The sequence below is a fragment of the Drosophila ficusphila genome, unplaced genomic scaffold (assembly GCF_018152265.1).
Source record: "Drosophila ficusphila isolate 14025-0441.05 unplaced genomic scaffold, ASM1815226v1 contig_106, whole genome shotgun sequence".
Taxonomy (NCBI): Eukaryota; Metazoa; Arthropoda; class Insecta; order Diptera; family Drosophilidae; genus Drosophila; species Drosophila ficusphila.
The window spans coordinates 2586436-2610841 of NW_025063993.1; the positions used below are offsets into that span (position 1 = coordinate 2586436).

At 43.2% G+C, this 24406-nt stretch overlaps 5 protein-coding genes across 6 annotated transcripts; 1 reads left to right on the forward strand and 4 right to left on the reverse strand.

The window, feature by feature from the left end:
• Positions 1 to 13095: 13095 nt before the first annotated feature.
• Positions 13096 to 14368, reverse strand: LOC108088815 (copper transport protein ATOX1). The gene is made up of 3 exons (XM_017186783.1): positions 14184 to 14368; positions 14021 to 14096; positions 13096 to 13521 (listed from the first exon to the last, which is right to left on the reverse strand). Exons 1-3 carry the CDS (start codon positions 14187 to 14189, stop codon positions 13388 to 13390), a joined length of 216 nt encoding a protein of 71 aa, XP_017042272.1. The 5' UTR covers positions 14190 to 14368; the 3' UTR covers positions 13096 to 13387.
• Positions 14369 to 15061: 693 nt separating this feature from the next.
• Positions 15062 to 16406, forward strand: LOC108088826. 2 transcript variants are annotated; one of them, XM_017186794.2, is made up of 4 exons: positions 15062 to 15559; positions 15632 to 15645; positions 15894 to 16050; positions 16109 to 16406. In XM_017186794.2, exons 1-4 carry the CDS (start codon positions 15424 to 15426, stop codon positions 16306 to 16308), a joined length of 507 nt encoding a protein of 168 aa, XP_017042283.1. In that variant the 5' UTR covers positions 15062 to 15423; the 3' UTR covers positions 16309 to 16406. The 2 variants fall into 2 exon arrangements, with proteins under 2 accessions (XP_017042283.1, XP_017042282.1); XM_017186793.2 differs by having other exon boundaries at positions 15324 to 15559; positions 15632 to 15717.
• Positions 16407 to 17111: 705 nt separating this feature from the next.
• Positions 17112 to 18446, reverse strand: LOC108088936 (galactose mutarotase). The gene has a single exon (XM_017186960.2). The coding sequence runs from the start codon at positions 18312 to 18314 to the stop codon at positions 17211 to 17213; it is 1104 nt and encodes a 367-aa protein (XP_017042449.1). The 5' UTR covers positions 18315 to 18446; the 3' UTR covers positions 17112 to 17210.
• A 210-nt stretch (positions 18447 to 18656) lies between these two features.
• LOC108088916 (galactose mutarotase) lies at positions 18657 to 20488 on the reverse strand. Its single transcript, XM_017186931.2, has 2 exons — positions 20019 to 20488; positions 18657 to 19735 (listed from the first exon to the last, which is right to left on the reverse strand). The coding sequence occupies exons 1-2, from the start codon at positions 20343 to 20345 to the stop codon at positions 18950 to 18952; spliced, it is 1113 nt and encodes a 370-aa protein (XP_017042420.1). The 5' UTR covers positions 20346 to 20488; the 3' UTR covers positions 18657 to 18949.
• Positions 20489 to 23278: 2790 nt separating this feature from the next.
• Positions 23279 to 24199, reverse strand: LOC108088818 (ORM1-like protein). The gene is made up of 3 exons (XM_017186786.2): positions 23936 to 24199; positions 23721 to 23872; positions 23279 to 23536 (listed from the first exon to the last, which is right to left on the reverse strand). Exons 1-3 carry the CDS (start codon positions 24110 to 24112, stop codon positions 23401 to 23403), a joined length of 465 nt encoding a protein of 154 aa, XP_017042275.1. The 5' UTR covers positions 24113 to 24199; the 3' UTR covers positions 23279 to 23400.
• Positions 24200 to 24406: the final 207 nt, after the last annotated feature.

Below are 24406 nucleotides of genomic sequence, written 5' to 3' on the forward strand. Positions count from 1 at the left end.
ATGAAGACGGAGTTGGAGATGGAGATGAAGATGCAACGCGATGAGCAACTGGCTTTGCTTCCGTTCGAAGACCGTATCTTCCTCGTCGCCAGCTTCCACGACTTAATTAGTCGCCTGTCTCTCCAGATCCGTCAGCAGGCTGCTCCACTCTGGCCAGCAGCTGACGCCCCCTAAAGTCTCCCACACTTTCGCGCCTCCGATTTCGCTGATCTTTTTCGGGCCCCGCCAATGCTGGCCAGGCGATTCTGTTTTGATGGCAACTAGTCAGCCAGTTAGCTAGTTGGGTGTATGTTGACAAGCGGCGAGGGTATCTCACAGATACGAGCATTACCCCCCGGGTTTCTGTATCTGTGACCGTAAAGAAAGTCGCGGCGAGGCAAAAGGTAACAACATTTTCACTTGCCTCACGTCGCCGCATTATTTCTTGTGCCAGCTTTAATGCCGCGTTCGAAATAACTCCAAACTGAAGATGCTACGGCGATAGAGGACGGGAAAGGCAAGTGGTTTGAGGTAGGAGGCAGGCGGTAGGAGGTAAGAGTAAGTGTATCAAGTTTGTTGCCCTCGCAGATGGCTCTGCCCTCCTCTGGGCCATTGTCATTGACTTTGTCGGCTACAAACTGTTGTTGCGCCGCCGGCTTTGTGGCGAATTTTTCGTAAATTTTTCCTACTTCAGTTCGTTAGCTATTATTATTTTATTCCCCGTATTGTTGGGCCCTGCTAATTATTCACATTTTGCGATTTTCACTTTCGTTTCGTTTGTTGTGTGAAATATTCCAACTGTCATTTGTTTGTTGTTACTCGCATTTCAGACTTTTAATTGCCAGAAAGAGAGAAGCGGTCCGCAATAAAGTTTCGTAAATGCCAGTCATATTTCAGTTTCCTGGAGGGCGGCCAGATTTCGATCGGCAATTGTGCGAGTCGATTTCTCAATCGCGCTTGAACTTTGCGAGCAAAGAGCTGAAACCTTCGCTCGCAGCCTCGTATCTGTATCTGTATCTGTGCCCCAAAAGTATCTCGCGCGGAGCTCTAGTCTCGTTTTAATTGAATTAGTCTTGTCTGACTGGCCCGCACTAAATAATTATTCATCTCTACCTGTGTTGGGTCGTAAAGCAAGCCCATCTTCTTTTTGTGGCACACATCCGGAGCAATCTTCTTCTGCCGGCTTCCGTCCCCTCCCCCTCCCTCCCCCCTGTGCCCTCACCTCCGTCGAGCGGAGAACTGACACTAATATTTTCCAAATTAACCTTGACCGGCTTTACAATGCGAAAACGAATCGCAGACGGATCGTTCCCGTTTGGGCCAGCGACCAAGAAGCCACGATCACTCGAAACAAACAAACACTCCATTATTATTTCCGAAAATCGTCTAGCGTCCGCTATTCCGCCTCGTCCACATACACACTCGTACATACGCCCAACCATACCAACTTCTCCTCCCCGATTCTTTTTTGTAACGCTTTCGAAAAGAAGTTGGTCGCTCAGAACAAAGTTTATTGTCCGTTCATCTTGCCCCCTACGGTCATCCCCCTCCCCCTCTGCAAAGCCAAGAGCCGCCTCACTTCACGCTTTTGTGCACAATTATGCATGCAAGTGTCCGAGTCCAAAAATAGTTGCCATTGTGGAAGACCCGACCGACGACTGGCGCTTCGAGAGCGGGCTGTAACCGGAGCGGGAAATACCCCAGTTACTCCAGCGGAGCAAAGAAATCGTTCTTGTCACAGATTTCTAAAAATAATCATACTCGGATAACAATATACATAAAACCCAAAAGTTGTTATGGTTACGAATGCATTGCTTGCTGGTCAACGCTGAATGGCGGCTAGGGATTTTAGGTATGTGCCCTACCGGAGAAGGACATCCGCCGTCCCGATCCTGCAATCCGTCCGACTAGGAGCTGCCTCCTCATTGGCCCTGTTGTGGTCGGCCACCGCTCTGAAAAGGAACTTGGCCACAACCGGTTTACTTGGTGCACCACCCCATGGGTGACCATTTTAGTCAGTCCGAAACTTATCAAAAAGGTAAGGAAACGGAATCCAAGAGGAGCAGAGACGGCGGGCGCGCCTGCGCAAACATGTGTACATATGTACGTACATTCATACATACATATGTACGTACATCCATTTCAACAAGAGCGATCCGCAGGTCCAACCCGCTCGATGGAACTCATCAAAGAGCAGGAGGAATGGCTCCGGTTTCTCTACGAAATGGAAGATGGAGCTGGTCGTCAACACTCACGCCGTCCTCAGCTCCGCCCTTCTGAGGGCCACGTAGTCCACCACCTTTTCCGGCTCTCCTGCTCCTAATTCACGGAAAAAATAAATATTTTGACGACATTCCTCGTTTAGTTACTTCAATTCCCAAGGAAGCGCAGGATTTACATTGATTTCATAGCTAAAAAATGTATTTTACATACAAATCAATTACATGAGCTAAGAAATTGACGAGGTGGCAGCCCAGCGCGCCAGCATTTACAGTCTAACGGCTCTACTATTTTACTTATAATCGTAGAAAGCGCCCCCTACCGACCCATTCAACTTACTAACTGAGTCCCATCGGCTTCCGCTAGATGGCCCTCTCTTACTGGTTGGCGGAGTACCAAGGTTCGCACGCCACATCTAGATGGCGCTTTATATTATCCAGAAATTTATCTAAGAAATTTTTTTCGGAGACCAAAGATAAAAAGCAAGGTAGTTCAAAAACTAACTAATCAAACCGATAAGGTTGGACTCATAAATACCTAGGTATGAAAACCATAATTACACGTTCTGATTAATTACGCCCCGCAACCCACCGAGAAATTATTACAAATGATATATTTTCTCGGTCCTCGGGGTCGAGATGCACAGAATAACAAATATGTTTTAGAATAACAAATAATCCGTATCAGGCCAGTAAATCAGAGAACGCAAAGTCATAATTTCCATGCATGCATAAACTATATTCGAAATGAATTTGGAAAATCGAAAGACTCAGGCAGCGAACTCACCTTCGCGGCTTCGGCCGCAGTATCTCGTGGTTGGCATCGGTTATGCAAAGTGGGCTGAGGGCCCCGGCCAGATGTGCCACGCCCACGCGCTCCGTATCCCAGTTGTGGCGAGTGGGCATGCTGTCTGCGAGCGCGTGTTTGAGTCCGAGCGTGTGGCTACTGCTTCTCCGTCTTCCCGACCGAGTCAGAGTTCACAGTTCCAGCTGCATTTTCCGGCCCTGCAAATTGTTAAGCAAACAAACAATAACATTAAATAATGCAGTGTGAGAAAGGGGAGGGAAACTTTGCGACTGAGGCATACCCTTCTAATTAAATACAGAGCAAACTGTTTAAAAATTTCTGTAATTATTTGTTTGTCTATTTAGCTGTCTGAATTTCAAAAGGTTAGAAAATATCAGTAGTTTTTTATGTTTGGTGTCGTCCTGCACGTTAAGAAGCGCAGCCAAACTATAGATTTGCTATTGTTTTTGCAATAAAATCATATAAAATAATCAAAAGTTAAGGGGAGTAGTAGTCGTAAGAAGAAGTTTTAGAGAACGAATTCTCCTTATGAGTGATAGTATTTTAACATCCCAAAGGAAGTGGCTCCAGCTCCGAGAAGAGCAATGGATCCCAGTGGACAGAGCCGTCGTCTAGCCAATTGCTTGCCCCTGCGAATCAAAGAGCCCAGTGCAATTAGTCGCTGCCGACGTCGTCGCCACCAAGAGGAGAGGAGACTCCGCCGTTGCGTGTTCTGCGTCATTGGAATGGCGAGTTGATCGTCTGCTGATCGTCTTGCTAGTTGCCAGTGCTCTATAAATGGTCACCGGTCTGGTCTGGATTCGAATCTGGATCGGGTTCCGAATCCGAATCCGAGTCGGGCCCAGTCCTCGTCGGACTGGAGCCCGTCTGATGGAACGTCGTCGTCTGGCGCAGGTGTCGATCAAGAACTTTGGAGCCACATTGGCATGCAATCAATGCCGTTCGATTTCATTTCGCTGGAAATGCTTTTTGCCGGCGTAATGTCGGCATACTGCTGGCCGTAAAAAAAGGAAAATATTTTTCCTATATATAGCAGCTGGTTCCCTTATCGTCCCGTTCCCGGTAAAAGAAAAAGAGTTTCCCCCCGAAGTTCGGTGCTGTGCTATTCAGCTTTTCTATTGAACGCTGCAAGCGATCTTATCGGAAGTGTCCAACAGTCCTAAGGGGCAGGGAAATGGGCGGGTGAGATGCCGATGATGGTGATGAAGGAGAAGTGCCATATAATAATATAGGTATTCCAGCAGGTTCCCAGTAATTCGGAGCTTTAATTCATATATGGCGCGGCATAAAACTAGATATCTTTATTGGCTTGCTTGGCTCGCCAGCAGAACTATGCGATGGTATCTGGTAGGAAAAGTGTTAGACGTTCTCTGCTGTCACAGAAACTAATGGTCGTATAGGACGGCCATAAAACACCATTGCCATCGAGTGAAAACAAGTTATTGGCTCCGAAAGAGCTATCGAATGAATCACTTTCAAGCATCCCACATATTATATAAGCCTCCCCCATATATCTGAACGTGATAAATGAGGTTGAGCTTGAGCTCAACCACTCCAACCGAGCGACTTAACCTTGTTATACTGAGCAAACAATTTACTAATTTTTGCAGTGTTCATCGGTTTATTTTTCGGTCCCAGCGGGACGTTATTCATGCTTCTCTTGGCCAAGGCGAATCGAGTCTTTGGGATCGCCCAGATTGTTTGCCATTCGACCTCTTATCAGAATCCAGGTGAATGGGGTCATCTCGCAGCGCCCTGAGGTTTCTTTTAACCGTTCTCGGCTTTGTTCGTTTTGTTTTATGACTTCGTTTCGGGCGGTGCATTAATTATCCGATCCCCAGCCAAACACCCAATAACCGAGCGTCGAATAGGGACTTCGATTGATACCCATATAAATGGCAGCTAAGCTGCCGCATTTTAAATGGCATTAGTCGATTCGACTCTTCTGTTCCCATCTTATTAAGCTGCTGGCCAGCAGATTTATGGCTGTGGTTCTGTCTCCGGCGAGAAAGCGCTCTCGTCTAGAAGAAGTCGTTGCAAATTGATATCACACAGCCGAGTTTATGGCTCCCTAAGCATCCGATCAAGTTCTGAAACTCACCAGATTGGAACTTGCGTTTCCGAGATCAAGTTTGCTTATAAGTTCCAGGAAGCAGGACAGAATAAAAAAATCAGTTTTGAGATGATCTTTCATGATTGCGCATAATTTTGATTGCTTATTTATGGCTTCCTGGGAGTTCCAGTGCCATTAATTTATAGCTTCAGGTTGTGCAAGTTAATAGGTTATACGTTCTTAAGCAGTTTTTCCTATAAAATTTTCAGTAACTTCACATTTTTTATTTTCCTAAAAATTACAATTGCGGTGAACGTTTATAAGCCTTTTTATTGCAATTGCAATTATTGGAGCAATTGAAGCTTCAAAGTCACACCTTTCCTTTGAGCACTTCTGAACCTCTTCAATATGCTAGGAATTATAATCATCAAACTCATATAAAATAGTTGATATTTTCTTATAGTTTACAGAAGAGAATTATTTAAGAAGAATTTAATTTTAGAATATAAACAAGTTATTATGTTGTCAAAAAATATTGATTTTACTTACCACCCCGCCTAGAAAAATACATTTACTATCAAAGGCCCCATTATTTGCACAGGCCAAATCGGACCCAAAAAGTTCCCCAATCAATTCTGAAAAACATTCTTCGCTGAACCCAATTATAACGAATTTCTTCGCTAATCGCTTTTTAACCTTCTCTGCATATTTTTATTGCCTTGTGAGTTATTTTCCATCTCTCTTCGCCAGCTGCCGCATTCCAAAGTGAAAGGCCGACCCGAAAGATACCAAACAACCACTCACACGCACAGCTGCACAAAAAGAGACACTGTATAGGAAATTTCATAATTAATATGCCGCACATGCGACTAACTGTTTGAAGTTTGCCCGGGGACATTAATATGCAACAATGCGGGACAGCTTGCAGCAGGGCATCCAAATCCCGGTGTGAAGTACGATTCTAATTCTGATTCCCAACCGGACTCCGGTCAGGTGGCGTTCTTTCGATTGTGACCGCAGAGCTGACACTAATAGATGCGGCCTTCTACGCCCTTAACAGTCCATTTGCATAATAAAGCCGAGCCGAGTCGGGCCGGAGTCCTACCGGGTTTGTCGTGCCCATCGTTTCGGTTTGGTTCGCTCCATTCATTAATCAAACAAAAGATCTGCGCTGAAATTTCCAATGTCTGCTGATCGAGCCCCGAAGTATTAGTTATTCGTATTTTCGTTGCCCGCGGTTCGGTTTGTTTGCCTCGGTTTCCACTTATTACAAAGATTAATTGCACAGCTTATGCTAATCCATTGTCATTAGCCATTTACAGATAGTTGCGGTGGCAACCCGACAACACAACGCCAACAACTCGAAGCCAGAATTCCGAGGGGAAACTAATGTGTGGCTGCGTTTGTTATCTAAACAATTTCATCGCTGAATTTATCACCGATTCGTTGGCATTCCTCGCTGGCCTATGTGGCAAATAAAAGCTATCTGATCTCTGAGGCACTGTCTCCATTTTTCACTCCTTCCCTTCGCATTTGGGGCCATCTGCTCTGCCCGTCTCTTTTGGCCGGGGGCGCGTGTTAAAATGGCCCAAAACAAACAAATGCCCAGTGATAACCGATCCCCCAATGATTTGATTCCGTTCTCCCTCTGCGAGTGAGCCCCGTGAGGCAGCAAAAATTGAATCGTTTTGTAACTGATACTCGGCTGCCAGTCAAAACTTCTTCTGTTTCTGTTTCTATCGAGTAGAAGGCAAACACTGAACACTTTTTGGGCCCGATGGCCTCTGGCTCTAATCTTCCGGGGAGTGTGTGAACTGGGAACCCCGATATTGTATGGAAATTTTCAAGTTATCTACAAGAATTGTCGACTGGAAGTATATGAAGCCATATCCATTTCAATCAACCGCGGGCTTAGGCATAGTTGCTTCATTAGAGAAATTTCAAAACACAATACTAATTTTAGATCGCTTCATTCGGTCTTATTCTCGAAAGTAGAAAAAAGGTTTTATTGATAAATTCTCATAATATATTTATCTTTCACCTCCTTAAATGTACTAATAACTATTACCAAAGGAAATTAAAAGATTTGCGGATGCTTATTGTAATAAGTTAAACAAGAAAAGCTTTATAAAATTGTAGGCAAAAATTACATTATAAATAATAATTTTACCAGTAAGAATTTTTATGCTTTGTAAATAACGTCCTTAAAGTTCCTTGTTGAACCCTTCTGCACAAGAACATTAATTAGTTACACAGTTTGCCTATGGACAACCCATTTAAAACTCATCTCCAATTACACGTATCGATTCGGATGCATTCGAGGCCCGAGGGCGGGAGGCCGAACCTGTTGGTCTTAATTTGGGTTTCGAATTCTTTTGGCAAGTAGCCAAGGCCAATCCGGGGATCTTGTTGTGGCCTCCGAAGAACTGTCGAGTGCCGTAATTATCTTTTCTGCCCCTGCTGCTCTGCGTTCTGGATTTGATCGCATGTGGAAAATTTTGATTCGTGTCAGAAGCAAGACACGAACGGCTTTTTCGGCTACCATCCCGGCTTGTTTTCCTTAATAAATTCAAAATTAAATTTTCTCTTAATTGCGAACGAGACGAGGTCGAAGTTGGGCCCCGGCCAGAACTCGATGGGCCGAGAGAAAGTGATTTTCTGGCGTGGCTACAACAATGTCTTCCGGAATTGGGTCACCTGGTTGATATTGGGCATTGGACTGGGGTCTCGGGTCTCCGGTTTCCAGTCTCGACATCTCGTGAAATCGGGCCTGGAATGGGCCAGAGAGCTGGTTATGCCCCGGTGTCTCGCCCATTGACATTTAAATTATTTGTTCAAAACGAAAAAATGCCACCGAACCAGCACTCGCTTCGTGTTCTTTGTTGTTGTTGTTGTTAATGTTGTTATTGTTGTTGTTGTTGTCACGTGATGTCAGCAAGGGGCAAAACACCAATAAGCGGAGGAAAATAATAAAAACAATTTCTCATCTCGGCTGACAGCGGCGAAATAAAATACCCTCAGCCGGGCTTATGCAACCAGAGAGCCGAGAGCTCTGGGGCTTAATGGACAGTCGGCCCGAAGGGAGACAAAAGGCCACGCCCTGACCCCATCCAGCTCCCCGCCCTTTCCCTTCACCAAGTGGCCAGGTGACCAGGCGACCAGGTGACAGTGACAGCCCCAAGTGGGCCAAAAGGCACACACTGGTAATTAAAACGTGGCCCATTCTTCGACCAGAGGTCGTTCTCTCAGTCTCACTGCCTCACAAATACGAACTGTCTGTCATTTTCCTCCACTTCCCATCCACTCTGCGAAACCCTTTCTTTGATGGCGGCCCTATAAAACGGCCCCATAATGTATCAATAGTGTCGGGCCGCAGAATGCGGTCTGTCGATTGCTTTCGACTCGCTTGTCAGGTGTGTCGGCACGAGCGGCTTTTGTGGGCCTTCTCAACCTCCGCACCACCCGTCCACCTCCTCAGCTCTTCCACAGTTCTCGGAGGCAGCTGGGCCTGGTCGTAGGCCTCTAAGCCTATTTTTCGACTTGATTCGCTGATTTAAGCCATAAACAATGATTACCCTGCGCGGAGTTGGGTATTCTCGAATGATACTCGAATAAGCAGTAAATGTCGCCTTAAGACAAGCTTAACTAAAAGTTTATGTATTTAAATTTAGTATTAATGAACCTCAAGTGGAAAACGAAAACATTCGTATCTGCTATATTACACACTACATTATAGACGTTTTTAATTTGATCAGCGCTAAAAACATTCAAATGGACGCACAATAACATAATATATATATAATATATATATATATATATTTTTAAGGATTAACAAAGATGCTTTAACCAAATTAAGTACTTTATTTCTTTATTATTTTACATAGCATCTTTACCAGTTAGTTTAAAGCTTTTTTAAAAATATAAATAATTAAATAATAGAATCAACTTTGTTCTTTAGTTCTTTAGTTTCTTTAAAGAGGAGCCTCGGGTATTGAGTAGGTATTATTATGTTTAATAATTTCTATTAATTTCTATTTAATTTTACTCCAGCACCTTTACATGTAACATGCTTTCATCAAATGCATATTGTCTTGCTAATCAAAGATATTTAAACATATTTTATACCGCTTAGCATAGAGTTAATTTTGCCTTCCCCTCTTTCTCTTTAGTTTGTTTTTGTGTCCCATTCAGATCGTAAACAAAGCCGCAAAGGTGTCAAACGCCAAAGCTGAAGTCAATAAAAATAGTTTACCCATGGGTGAATATACACAAGCCCATTCGAACTTGTACAAACCCATGAATACGTATCTGTGTGCCGCTTGTGTTTGTGTGCTTCACTATTTACGAGCTTGTTTGTTGTCCACTTTAAACCAGAACAAGGAAAAACTAGCAAAATGTATCTGTAAGATACACATAAGTTCAGCTTATTGCCAATGATTTGTCAGAGCTCTCAAAACAAAAACACAATTCGGAAACCCCAATCCGAATGGAAATTGGGTTGCGGCATAGAAATACCAGCCAAAACTGATATTCCTATGCGGGTCTTTAGCATAATTTTCACCCGACCCACTATAACACGGACGCATTTGCATAGATTGTATCTGCGCCGATTTATATGTATAAGAAGCTCGTTATTAGCGAATTTATTCCATCTTTTTATGAAGCGTTTAGCGCAAGAATGAACTCATTAGGTTCCGTTTTCGGGAGTGGTAAGCTACTTGATTTCATTCATGCAGAAGTCAATCAAGCAACTAAAAGCGAATCTATTAACCTTGTGTGGATTGTCTACCATTGTGCTTACTATTCACAGAATGAATTCTGCTTAAAATTAAGAGGCTGAAATTTATAATTTTCTGAAGACGTAATGCTCACCTTTCCAATATTCCAAACTGACTTAGCTTTCGCAACGAGTTCAGTGGTTAATCCAAATCCAAAATGTTTTTACACAAGCACACGGGTTATGATGGTTCAGCGGGGTTAAGCTCGACTTAACTGGCAGGCCATCGCCAGCGATTATTCAGTTAATTTGGCTGCTAACTCGAACTTGGCACAGTGATCGCTCGACTCCGGCTATCTCGGCTCACTTTGGGAAATTGCTTGCGTGCAATTAATTAAACAAATTGCTTTACTTTCACCTACTGCTGAGTGGCGAGCAGCAATGGCAACAGAATCCGCATTTGCATGGCACTTTTGCACACTCGCACAGCACTGGCACAACAACAACAACACCACCGACACCGACACACACACACACACAGTTATTTATATTTTCCTCGAATTCTTTTCTTTTTTATTTTGGCAGGTTTTCGGCTAACAGGAAAATTGACTCTGCGGATGTATGCGAATGCTGCCTATATACCGAAAACAACTTTTCGCGCATATTACACGGCCACGCTCAATCGGAGAATCGGGGAATCGGAGAATCTTAGAGTGGGCGAGCGAGGGGGCGGCGAAGTGCCATTCCGAGACAAAAAACAGAAACGAACCGAGCGCAGGAGAACCGTTCTGCACGGCGAAAAGTCAAAAACCCAACTGAACCTTCTTTGGGGAAAAGTATTTTACAGAGCTGCGGCCGAGCGTTCCAGCGAGCCAGCGATCTACCGAAGGCACGCGCAATAGACGAGGTCTTGGACTCAACAGGTCTGCAAGATCGGCTCTCTCTCTATATCTCTCTCAGTATATCTCTCGGTGTCTGTGGCTGTGGCTGTGGCTCTGACTGGGCTCTCCGCCTCGAGTGAGTATCCCAAACCAGTTGATCTTGTTTTGGTTTTTTGGCCCTGGTTACATGACGACTGCCGACTCCTTCGGCCAGTTCGTGTCCTAAGTCTTTTGTTTTGCGCGCATGCACTGCAAAGCCCGGCCATTATTATCTATGAGTTATTTACGCTCGGCGATGTTGTACTTCTTGTGGGCCCTACTCTCGTTATGGCCGAAGCGACATTCGTGGGCTCGGCACACGCTGGCCCCGAATCGCAACTGGGGAGCTCGGGCGCAGGAATTTCCTCGGCGTCGACAGGTTTGGTCCTCTCCGCCCACTCCGCTCCGCTCCGATCAGCAATTTTCACTGCTCGAGGTGGGCTACTGTGCTCCCCAAACGGCCAAGGAGCGTAGGAGTCGCTAATGGTTCAATGACCAGCCAGAGCAAGGAGCCCCTCCGCACTAACCACCAACCACCAGCCACCAGGCACCAACCACTAATCACTAATCACTGGAACTGCCAGGGAAACGACCTTGTGTGAGGGCACCTTTGAGGACTCCGCGCCGCACAAACGTCACAGTTTATGTCGGAATTTATGGCCCAAACTGGGCCCTAAGTTCGGTTTAGTGTGCCATTGTTCTGGTCGGTCCGCCTCACATCTCCCAAGCCAGTCGGCAGAACAAGAACGCCGCCAATTGGCAAACCAGTCGGCCGTCGGATGCGGGCTGTCCTGCCAAGTGCCCCAACGCAACGCACCGCCAGCCCGGCTCCCAGCCACTTGACCAGGCGAAAAACGAGCGGCCAACTGGTTGCAACTGGCAACTTTGCTGCCAAGCATGCGCCAAAGAATTTCGCCAGCGATTTTCGGAATGTCTACAATGCCCAGAGTGTGCAAGGAAAAACATCAACAAAAAACTGCCAAAGAATGAAAACAAAAACACGGAAAGACTGGTCCGCCGAAAGGCGCGATGAGTGGGGCGTGGCCAAATTCTGACATCCACTTGAATGGCCGCTCCAACAGGCTGTGCATTATTTATATCCAAGATCTAAGTTTGGGGGAAATGGCAAAAAACCCAAAAAACCCAAGAGCAAAGGTACGTAAACGGGCTGCTGAACGATATAATGTAGAGCTAACACTCTTTTCATAATAAAAGAATCTTATTGAGCGGAACAAGGACCTAAACCCTCTGTGCACAGATGAGAATGCAATATCGCAGCTTTATCACAGATGCTACCCTCTTCAAATTAAATATTGTCTTTAAACTTCCGCAGCTAACAAATTCCAAATATTATCTTAATTGCACACAGATTCCCATCGAACACACACAAGCGCGTTCAACTGTTTGCTTTGCCCGACCCATTTGGAAGGTATTCGGGTAGAAAGTGCGTAAGAGCCCTCCCAGATGCTATCAGCAACTGATCAGCGGGCCACACTTGAGGGATTATCGGCGGTCAGAGGCAAGGACGTGTCGCTGGATGGGATGCGACTGGTGTTGTGACAGGCCGAATCGGCCCTCGCTGGGCTCTTTGTTGTTAGGGCATAAATCAACAGGAGACGGAGTTCCGCAACTCGAGACGCAGCAGAGCCGCATTCGGCTACCTGGCCGAGGTCGACAGAGAGTTCCAAACGTCCGTCACCGAGCTCAATTAGTGCAGTCGCCTTCTGGCTTTGTGTGCGCACTGCATTCTTTGCATGCCAAGGTGGCATTTGATTGATAATTTCGTTACGCCTCTAACATGCCCCATAAGAGAGACAAAAACGGAGTATGGGGAAACGAAAACGAAAAATATTCGATTTGATAAGTGTGGGTTCCCGAACGCCGAGATTTATGACGTGTCCATGTTGCCTCCTCGATCGTTATAGGGCATAAACCGGCTGCTTGTCGCCGATTCGCTGGGACACCGAACACAATGTGCCGAGACTAAGTGCCCGCATCTGATTCTGAGATTAGGAACGACAATGAGACAATTTCATGCTACATATTGGAAATGTAAAACATTTTTGGGCATTATAGAGCCTAAACCTAACGGGAAAAAGATTACTGCTCGTTGTTCTTAAGCGAGAGCAGGTTTTTCGTTTCATGCAAGACATAGAATTAAAGACATAAACACCTTATACATTTTTAAGATTAAAACATATTTGTATATATTTGATATTTGCAAAATGGTAAAATTTGTAATATTATTATTAGTCATAAGAGGGCAATTGGCGTATATCATTTATTGGCAACTACGTGGAGTTATGCGGATCTGAGTACCCCTAAATACGGCACCCACGTATTTAGGCAACACTTTGGCATCTATCATAGGATCTGATTATTTAAAATTGAGTTTGAAATTCTTCATCTAGGCATAAGTAATGCATAATATAATAACACTTTAATTGGTTAACTACGAGCTACATACAATTTGGGCAAGAGCAAATACTAGTGTAAAATTTGTAGATCGTTCCTATATTTGATTTTGGTTAAGAGTAAAATTTGTATGTATCTCATGAATATCACTGAACTGCGACCCATCTTGAATGCTTTCGGAGCGGCACTTGGAAGATCCCTCAATCCTCTAGAGTCCAGACTCTAGACCTCAAGTTTCAGCTTGCCGTACTTCTGAAACTTGCTGAGAAACTCATCTCATTTTTTCACCCCCAAGTACGTGGTGCTCTTTCCGGTCTTGCGGAGCTGTTCCATTAGTTCGTCCGACGACAGGTTCGATGTGACGCTCACAGTCCGGTCCTCCAAGTTAATGTTCACTTTCTCGACCTTATCTGCGGAATGGCAAAACACAGAATTAAGTTGGTAACCGCGAAAAGGAAGGCAAACCCCCACTGATAAGCTTATATGGAATGCAAATTGCGGTCAAACTTCGTTTCATTTTCCAATCTTTGGATATTCTTCACAATTAATTGTAAAATAAAATTACGAAATAAAAAAAAATTTTATAAATATATAAACAATCAGACAGCAAATTTTACTAATTTTTAACCATTACTTGAAATAACTAATTATTTTAGTGAATTTGGTTTTAAAAAATATTTTTTGAAAATGAATTAAATGAATAAAACTTTCAATTGACCATATTATCATTTAGTACTCTGACATGTTTGTATGTATGTAGACATTATTTACTTAAAGTGTGTATGTTTGTTTTTAGTTTTTATGGTTGAAAAGCCGTGTGCTGTAAGGAAATTTGAAAAAGTCTGAGATTTTGGGGGGGGTCCGGACCCCCGGAAACCCCCCTGCGTCCGCCCCTGGATATGTACGTACCGCCCAGTTTGTCCAAGACACGTTCCACGGCGCTGGCACATCCGCCGCAAGTCATTTCTACCTTGAATTCGTGCACCTGTAAAAAACGCGAAAGGCAAGGGGTGGCAAAAAACAATGAATTCAAATATTCTAATCGATTTTAAGACTTTTCAAGAAAGCTCACTGGCATTCTGCTGCTGCTGCTGCTGTGACGGCTGGAATCGGTCGTCTGTTTATACACTTGCGGTAGGTTAAACAGCTTGGCGGCTTTAATCAATTTCTTCCAAACGTGGCACTCGAAACACCTCTCCTTTTTGCACCGTAACTTTCTTATTTATATTGTTTTTAATAGAGCTGCAAAAACTAGGGCTGTCGCAGATGCATAAAAATATCGATATATATCGATGGTATTAGAAAATAAATATAAAAAATATTCACACCACAATTTTTTGGCTAAAATATCGCATATCGCTATTATTTTGAAAATATATTTTGTTACTTTTTACTTATTGCTTTATATTAATATTTTTTATATATAAATTTCAGAAGCATAATATTTACTCTTGGCCACGTTGTTGACGTATAACAAGGTGAGGTGAATCAAAAAAAAAATAAAACCGTAATGAGCGTGTTGTAGAGTATATTTTTACACAGTGTAATAAGTAATATTTCAGTCTTTAGCGGAAAATCATGGCCGTCAAGTGTGCCCGTTTAATAGCAAATCACCTTAAGTCATACATTTTTCTCGATAAAATGTCTTAAAATCTATCGGATGAACTATCGTCCGTCCCATCCTTAAGGCGGCAACTTTGAAAACGTATGATTTTGGATAACTCTCCATATTTATATAATTTTTTTTTTTTTTTTTTTAATAATGTGACTAGGCCACACAAATGTGTTAAAAGTAAAAATTAACTTCAAAATAAAAACAAAGTATATTTTTGTTATACCCTTGCAGAAGGTATTATAATTTTAATCAGAAGTATGCAACGCAGTGATTATATATCGTACAGCTTCCAGCAATCAATTGTTTATGCATCCACTCACAGATCTTGTACCAAAATGCGAGTTAGACCAGTCAAATCTATGGTTTCTTAAGAGTATAGTAGGACAATTTTATTAGGTTTAAAATTTTCTTATTTCCTAATAAAAAAAATCAAAATAAATAGTTATCCAGTGCAAAATTTTCCAAATAAATAGTTAACCACACTTTCCGCCATTTGACACTAACTATTAAAATTTTCCCGCCACACTCACAGAAATTGTACCACTTTGCACGGTATCTCAAGACATAATCTTGCGTTTCGGGTAGAAGCAACCGAAAAATTTGGGCACAGTTTCAGCGTTGTCGTCCAGCCGATAGGTTCTATCTTTTCGCTCAATTATGTTATTTAAAGTCAAGGAAATGACTAAACACAGCGAAAATGCCTAGTAAAGGTTTTCCCTTACGGCGCGACATCCTCGGTGTGGTTTTGGGTCTGCTTTGCATTGCCACATCCATATGTGGCGCATTAATTTGTTCCGTCTATTTGGGAGATATCAGACCCAGTGACACTTTGAGTAAGAGAAAATTAAGAGGCGTATATGGGTCCCAAAAGTCTATTAATCTTATACATACTTTGTGGCTTTCAGTTCTAACAATTGGTGTGAGTATTTTTCTGTTTCTGCTAGTTGCCAACATTCTGACATCGATTGTACTATTTGTGGGTATCTTGAAGGTCAGTCGAAAATAACATAATACACAATTTTCCATAAAGTTTATTCATTTATTCATTAACTTAACCATTGCAATCGACCGGAAGCAGCTTAAAAAATTTTTTTCTGCGAAAGTCCAGATAAATTCTTGCATTATAACGTAATAATGTATTTTTTAAACATTTTGGTTTGATTTCAGAAACGATCTTATTTAGTGCTTCCGTGGTTGATAGACAATGGATTGCTTTTGATCTTGCTTTCTATCATTAGCCTTTTAGGATGGATTAGTGTCATTGCTAACTCGACTCGCTCTCTGTACATCCTTTTATTTACCATTATTGTCGGCATGTTAAATGGTAAGTTTTACTCAAATCACACTGAATTGCAAAATGATCTTCATTTTTCTCTTTACAGTACTCTTCTGGTATCTGTACTATGGAATTTATTCGCTTTATAAGACTTTCCAGGCCTCCGAAAAGCTCAGCACTTTGTACTCAACGCTGTTCCCAGCGTCACAACCACATGTAGCTGAGGTCAATGAACTGGGGGCTGGGGAGTTTGTGCCGATGGTTTCCCTCGAGAATTCGGGTCTCCCAATCCGTGAAGCTGATTGAAAAATGGTGGAATTTCAACAAAGATCAGGGAATTGGCTTTTCTTAAATTTTGTTCAGTCTGGAAATAAATGCTGTGTATTTATAACTATTTATTCATATATGTAAGTATATATATTTGTATTTATTAGCTCCTGAAAGCATTTATACACTTATACCCCTTACTCGTAAAATGAGTAAAAGGATATACGGTATTTGTTAACAGATCGAAGGAGACAGTTGAGACCTCATAAAGTCTGTATGTATATACATTCTTGATCTGGGCCTTCGATTTATGTATGTTTGTCTGTCTGTTCGTCTTTATGAACGTCCAGATCTCGGGAAGTATAAGAGCTAGAATGTTGTGAACATAAATGTACATAGATACATGTTATTAGTTCTCCCATTTTTTCGCCCGCCACCCTTAGGCGCGTCCGCCTCAATAACTGGTACCCAATCCTTACCCAATGCAGACACCAAAGGTGATTCATCTATCTAAGACAATGCACGCACCTTAGTCAATGGAGGAACCCTAGATATTTCAGGCACCATACATACATACATACATATAATATATACGGAAATCTGAGTTAGTTTTAATTTCCGCCTTAAACTTAGTAGCGTCCTCCCGTTAAAGCTTAATGCTTGCGATTCCAGGGCTTCTTTTACCCAAAATAAATACATTTTTAAACAAATTTAATTCTTAAATGAAAAGTATACATTTTGATGAACTCACTATGTATTTACTCAATTTATTTACTCAAATACTCAATATGTATTTATTAAATGCAACGTTCCCTTCCACCCTTTAAAAATCGGCTACAAGATAGGGCAACATAATTTAATGTCCGAAATATACATTTTATTGCGATGAGGGTTAGGGCCTCCATATTTTTTGGAGAACTACGAAGCCTGAGGTTCTGCGTCTATACGCGCTTGGGACAGGCGCCAAAGCGGTAGACCACCTGGTGGTCGTACAGCTGGCCGGGATTGAGCACAATCGTCGGGAAGTCGCAGTGGTTCATGGCGTCCGGGTACTTCTGCGTCTGCAGGCTGAAGGCGCCCTGGCGAACGTAGTGGGCCCCATCCTTGCCCACGTTGGGAATGTCGCCGCAGTCCTCGTCGGGCAGGCCGTTGGCCGTGCTGAACTGGAGGCCCGGCTGGTTGGTGTGCACCTCCATGAAGCGGCCGCTGCAGGGGTGCACCACGCGGGCGACCAACTGCACGCGGTTGGGGGAGACGTCCACGCAGAAGTGGTTGTCGAAGCCGCCCAGCGGGCAGGTCGCCACCAGGTTGAGCCGCTTGCCCAGGCTCACCAGGCTGGAGAAGTCGTACGGGGTGGCGCGCACGCGCATCAGCTTGCCGGTGGGCAGCATCTCCTGGTCCACGTCCACGATCTTCTGAGCCTTGATCATCAGCATGTGCTGGTAGAGCGCCTCCTTGCCCGCCCCCTGGCCGGCCAGGTTGAAGTAGCTGTGGTTCGAGATGTTCACCGCCGTGGTGGCCTTCGTGCGCGCCTCGATCCGCATCCCGAAGCAGTTCGTCTCGTTCAGTGAGAAGTTGATGTTGGTGGTCAGCTCGCCCGGGTAGCCCTCGTGACCGTCCGGCGAGACGTGCTGCAGGGTGACCCCGTCCTTGTGTACGCCCACCACGTCCCAGATGACGCTATCGAAGCCCACGAAGCCGCCGTGCATGTGGTAGCTGTCCTTCACGTTCCGGCTTAGGGCCACCTCCTTCCCGCAGAGCTGGAAGCGCCCGCCTGCGACCCGGTTGGCCACCCGCCCGATGGTGGCCCCGAAGTAGTTCGGCTGGTTGCGGTAGTACCCGGCCACGTCGTCGTAGCCCAAGCACACGTCCTCCAGCTTGCCGTTGAAGTCGGGCACCTTCAGCGCCTGGATGACGGCGCCTAGTGTCAAGATCGACACTGACATCCCACGCTCCGTGCTCAAGGTGAATCGGCGCACCCGGTCCGTCTTCTGGGTCATCGGGTTGACGGCGATGCCGAACATGTCCTCGATCACGCGCACCATCCTATCGAGTTTCTGGAACTGGGTTTGATTTTGGCAAATACCCTGAAGCGACAACTGAAATTTAGACGTCCTCGCTTGGGCGAAAGGATTTGAGAATTCCAAGTGGGACACGCTCTACTGACAGACTGACCCAAGTAGACTAAGATGGCTCGTCTTTTTTGTGGAGGCTTAAACTCTTCATTAAATTTCTTTAATCGATAAAAAAAAAAAAAACATCTAAAGAAACTCAACTTGTTACTAAGTAAGTCTCGCCTTCACATTACTTTTAAGAAATCGCGATCCAACAAAAGTGTATTTACTTTTAAGTTTGCGGCTTTAAATCTAAAAAAATAAAAAATACAATTGTAATAGATAACTATATTTTTTAATGTTTTACAAATACATTGTACTTTCATACCTTAGCGCACAGAAAATATTGGGCACCTGTCATACAATTGATGGCACACAATTCCTAAGCTCAAGCAAAAATTACCTAATCCATTTACATTGGCTTTTTTTTTTTATTACAGAAATTTTTTAGCCACGCTTGTCAGGCTTAATCTTATTCAAACTGGAATTTTGAATAATCTAAAATCAATAACATTGGGGTTGGAAACCAGAGGAATAGCTTTATTTGCGAGAGATCCCTATCACCCTCACGGGTCGTTGTTGCAGCAGCACTTCCAGGACTCCTCCACCTTGAACCAGTAGAGGACGTCGTGCCGGTACTTTTGGTCGGCCTCAAGGCGGATCGAGGGGAACTCAGGGTGGTTCATGGCGTCTGGGAACTTCTCGGTCTCCACGCAGAACGAGCCGTGCCGCACGTAGTTAGTGCAGTTCTTGCCGACTATCGAGGTCAGGTTGTTGGCGGTGTAAAACTGCATGCCGGGCTGGTTGGTCCAGACCTCCAGCACCCGGCAGCTGGGCGGGTGCACGATCTTGGCCACCTTGGCCACCGTCTTCTGCAGCTGGCCCCCGTTGACCACGAAGCAGTTGTCGTAGCCCTTGATCAGGCGGTCCTCGAACTGCATGAGGCGGTCCCGCATCAGCACCGGCAGCCTGAGGTCGAAGACTGTGTCGTCCACGCTGACCAGCTCGCCGGTGGGAATCTGCAGCTCGTCCGTGCCCACGATATGGTCGGCGGCGATCTCCACCGTGTGCTCCGCCAGCCCCTTGGATCCTGACCCGTGGCCCGCCAGGTTGAAGTAGGCGTGGCTCGAAAGGTTGACCATCGTGGAGCGGTCGGTGGTGGCCTCATACCTGACCCACAGCCGGTTCTCGTTGTCCAGCTGGTAGGTGATCAGGCAGGTCAGCCTGCCCGGGTAGCCCTCGTGGCCGTGTGGCGACACGTGCCGGAAGACCACTCCCTCAGCCGACTTCTGCACCACCTCCCAGATGACGCTGTCAAATCCCACGAAGCCGCCGTGCAGCTGGAACTTGTCCTAAAAGTTTAAGGATTCAACAATAATTAAACGTTTCGAAAGCTGTTCAGAATTAACAGAATCAATATTTTTCCCTTATTTATGTAAAAAATGCCACAACTACTGGTGAGTAGTGGTTTTTAAAGGTCAAAATGCGGAGAAGTATTGATTTGATCAGTCTTACACTTTTGAGGAAGTTCTTGTAATAAAACCCACAATTGTGCATTTAAAATCGGAAAATACATAAATAAGAGTCAAACACAGAGTACATCGGTTTTATCAATGCCTGGTGGAGAATACTTACATCTATGTTCTTGGTCACCGACACTTTAGTGTCGTCCACCGTGTACTCTCCGTTAGCCACCCGGTTAGCCACTCGTCCGAGGGTTCCCCCAATGTAGGCCCCCTTGTGGGCCACGTAGCTGGCGATGTCGTCGAACCCGAGGCACACGTCGTCAACCTTCTTGTAGGCGTCCGGCAAGCAGACGCTCTGGATGATCGCCCCCAGCTGGATGACCGACACGGACATGCCCTTGGCGTTCTTCAGCGTGTACCGGCGCACCATTTCCGGCGACTTGGTTAACGGATTCACGGCCAGGCCGAAGATCTCCTCCTCCAGTTCGATCGACATTTTGGAGCGTCTCGGTCTCGTTCCTTCCCCTCAAAACGGTTGACAGCAACTGTCGGGTGTCTGTGCTCTCCTGTCCGGCACACCTCTGTTTACGTCTGGCTCACTACTCAACTACTGATTAGGGCTAGCCAAAGTCGTTCGGGTCGCGAGCTTCTCCCTCAAAGTCAAACCGGGCAATCAGCTTGTCAGAAGTCGATTGCCCACCCAACCCCAGCAATTCCACCGCCCACGACAGCCAAGTCCGCATTATCGGAGGGGGAGATAGTGCTTCGAGTAATCGCCACTTAGGTAGAACGTATGCACTTCCAAAGGGGGCGCGACTTACAAATACAAAATAAATAAACACGGTATACAACTACAAGACACCCTCTATCCGATCGTAAGACACAATATCCCTGACTTACGAGTCCAAAAAAATATATATATTTGGTCGATTATTGAAACACCTCTTTAATGGGTGCACATACATAAACTTTACTTTATAATTTCATATATGAATGTATATTTTAATTAGGAAAATCTATATCTATATTTTTGAACATTAATAATTTAGAAGTTTAAAACCCAGTAGTAAAACAAGCAATTAAATTTAGAAAAATCCAGGTCCCTAAACAACCTGGACCCTGAACACAATATAAAATGATATATAAAGACCGGTAAAAATAAATATTTTTTTAATAAGTTTTAGCGAAAAGCTAATGGATTTAAAAAAAATAATTATATAACATCTAAACGGCGCAGTGAATTTAAAAAAAAAAATGCTAACAAACTAGGACTTTCTACAGCATATTAGCTTAATTATTTGACATTTCCGTAATACATTCTTTTTTCGATATTTCCCGAACCAATTAAATTAATTCAAGTCTTGGTATGCATACTCCTTAGTTCAATATATCAATCGTTCTGACCGGATCGGCTCTGCGGCTATACGCAGTAGTTTCCTTATCCTTTTCGGTGTTGCAAGCTTGGTTGTTAATCACATTGTAACATTTTTGGTCTAATGCTCATTTTACAATATTTTATACGAGACAACCCACTCCACCAAAAACCTTCCGGGTCATAATTAGTCTTCAATTTGTAATTTCCATTCAAGTTACTGAAAAAAAAAACATTTTACAACAAAAAGGCAATAACGCATTTAAATTTTCCCACCAATTATAGCTCGGAGCAGTCCACCAGGAAAATGATTTATAAACGCCTTTCCAGTTGTTGTAGAACTCGAAGCTCTGATGTTCATGGGCTCGCAGACCATCTCCGGCAGTTCCAGAATATTTTCCCAGAGACTTCAGACTGTACCTTTCTTGTAAGCTGCCTACTAAAAAATTATCGTAATGGGCATAGGTTTTGCTTCCATCAGAATCCTCGAACGCAATGTGGAGTTCATGTCTTCGGTTTTTGGTAATATTATGCAATTTTTCGCAACCGATCCAATACTCGTCATTCGGATCACCAAATCCGACATTGTACAAGTAGCTCTCCGTAATAAAATCAAGTCGTCCGCTTTTACGACACTGAATGACGGTCCAACCGGACATTTCGGGAATTTCAGTTATCGGTTGGTAATTCAGTCGTTTATCATTTTCAGAAGAAGCAGCCTTCAACTTAGTGATTTCCTCTTTAAGAAGACCAATTTGGGCAAGTAACATCTCTGGGGTGTTATCAGATCTATGTTCTGATGTTTCTATCCTTATTTCATTTTTATTGAATACAATGTTGACATTGTACGAGTCATTCTTTTTAAAAATCAGACTTTCATTGTTAATTAAACCCTTCACAGCTTCGCTTAATTGTCTTATTAATTCGGATTTAACGAAAACGTTTTCCATTTTTCAGTCAATGGTTATAAAATTAGGTAAATAAACATAAATTTTATAAAAATGTTACTAACTTATAACTCAAGAGGTTTTAGAGTAAATAATAATATCAGATAAGATAAGAGCCTTTTCTAAGTGTGACCAAGAAGCGTTTTAACACGATTATACTGAAATTTACAAAAATAAATTAGATTGCCGAGTTTTAGCAAAACGTGAAACGGTACTCCAAACATACTGCTTACTTAATAAATGCTTTACCTGTTTACTGCTTTGATTCTAGAGCCATAGTCAATAATATCGTTTTAAAGGTAACCATCGATACATCCCACGACTTAAGTGGTTTTCTGCTTAAAGATACATAGTAGTTTCTAAATAAAGTTTGGAGGGATCAGTTAATACTGAATCATAACAATTTCGATGGTTTAGTGCGGATCAAAAGATATACAGTGGCTTCAAGCTTATTTCAAAGTTTTAAATCGATACCGCTTCTTAACTAGCAAAGATATCAAAAAAATTTTAACGCAGAAAGTTCAGGAAACTCTATTATTATTTTAATATTAATAATATTTTCTCCTACTTTTAAAAATAAAACAATTTTCATACAAAAACTAAAAAATATGTACATATGTACATATGTCTGATTTGGTGTCTGTACACATAAATACATAGCTTTGTGAATGTGTCCGCCTTTATGTCTCATTGAAAGGCATTATGCTGGAAATTGGATGTTGGTTGATTTAATATGTATTTAGATTCTAGTAATTACTTCTAATAACGGTTTTTAATTTGTCTCGTCGTGGCCGTCGACTTTAACACTTCGTCTTGTTTTTAACTATCGTCGAAAAGATTTCTGTCTGTCTGTCAGCCCGTATAAAGTTCGAGATCACGGAAACTACAAGAACTGGACTTATTAAGACAGACACAAAGATTCTAGTAATGCATATGCAGTGCAAGTTTATTTCACATAATGTCCATTTATGAAGTAATGGGATGTATTTTTTTCGAAGTCGAGGACATCGACTAATAGCAGTCTTTATTGTTTTTTATTGATGGTGTGAAATTGATTCTAACCTTATTTTAAAATTAGGATCGAGATGTAATAAATATACCACTTTAAAATTAAAAATAAGTTATATTTATTTGGTAATATTTACATGATTTACAAATTGAGTACAACAGCCATAGCAATTTTACAATTATATACATTTTCTTTAAGCCAATCAAATCCAATCTGTTAAAACTTAGTACTTGTTTATGTTAAACAATCGCACGCCATGAAATTGGGGCAACTTGGGAAGCGTGACGACCACAAGGGATATGAAGTTCGCTATAAAGTGTTCCGTGTTGTTCCGTGTGTACAAGCAAGTAAGTAAAAATCTAAAGAAGAAATTCGTTGTATTTAAATGAAATGTTAAAATGTATTGGAAGAAATTCGTTCTGTTTTCACTATGTGTTGTATACTGAGGTATATATTCTCTGATTTGAATTCTGTTAAACGTTGCACAAATTTAACATGACTAGGCTTTCCACCAACTCTTTACTCAAATGGAATGGCACTTACAGCACGATGGGAACTGCGGTAAGGAACTTGCGGGTTGTGGTCATCTGCACACCGTCATCAATCTGCTCCCAGTGCGTCCATCGCCGGCTAGGATCGTTTTCAGTACTTAGCCACGGAGCGCCCTTAATGACGTGTAAGAAGTACAAGTGGGCCTGGTAACATAAAGTAAATATAGGCTAACTAGTTGACAGCAACCGGGAAACTTAAAAACTTACCGCATTATGAAGCAGGTTGGTAGCCGTCCAGGCCCACGGAATGCTGACGAAGGGAACTGATAAGAAGAGCAGGTGCACCGAAAGCAGGCCAAGCAGATAGGCCAGCCAGAATCCCCGGGCACTCAGCCAGGAGCTGTTTGGATTCGCATCTCCATGTCCTCCTGCTATGGTCGTCATTTGAAAAACTAGTTTACTATTTGTTCTGGAACAGTTTAAAAGCGAAAATAAGTCATTTACGTTAGGTGTGACCGTAGAAACACAACAGTATTAAAGGAAAAATATAAAATACCATTTGACTCGCGGAAACTTGGGCGCGTTCACCACAACCTGATCTGTGCTTAGTGCTCTATGTTCAGAAAAATTACACTATAATAGGACTCTTATGCAAGTGGAAGATTAAATAACACTTTTAACAACCACAAATTTATTATAGTGCACTAATGTAAAATTCCTTTTTTTTCTCTAAGAGTG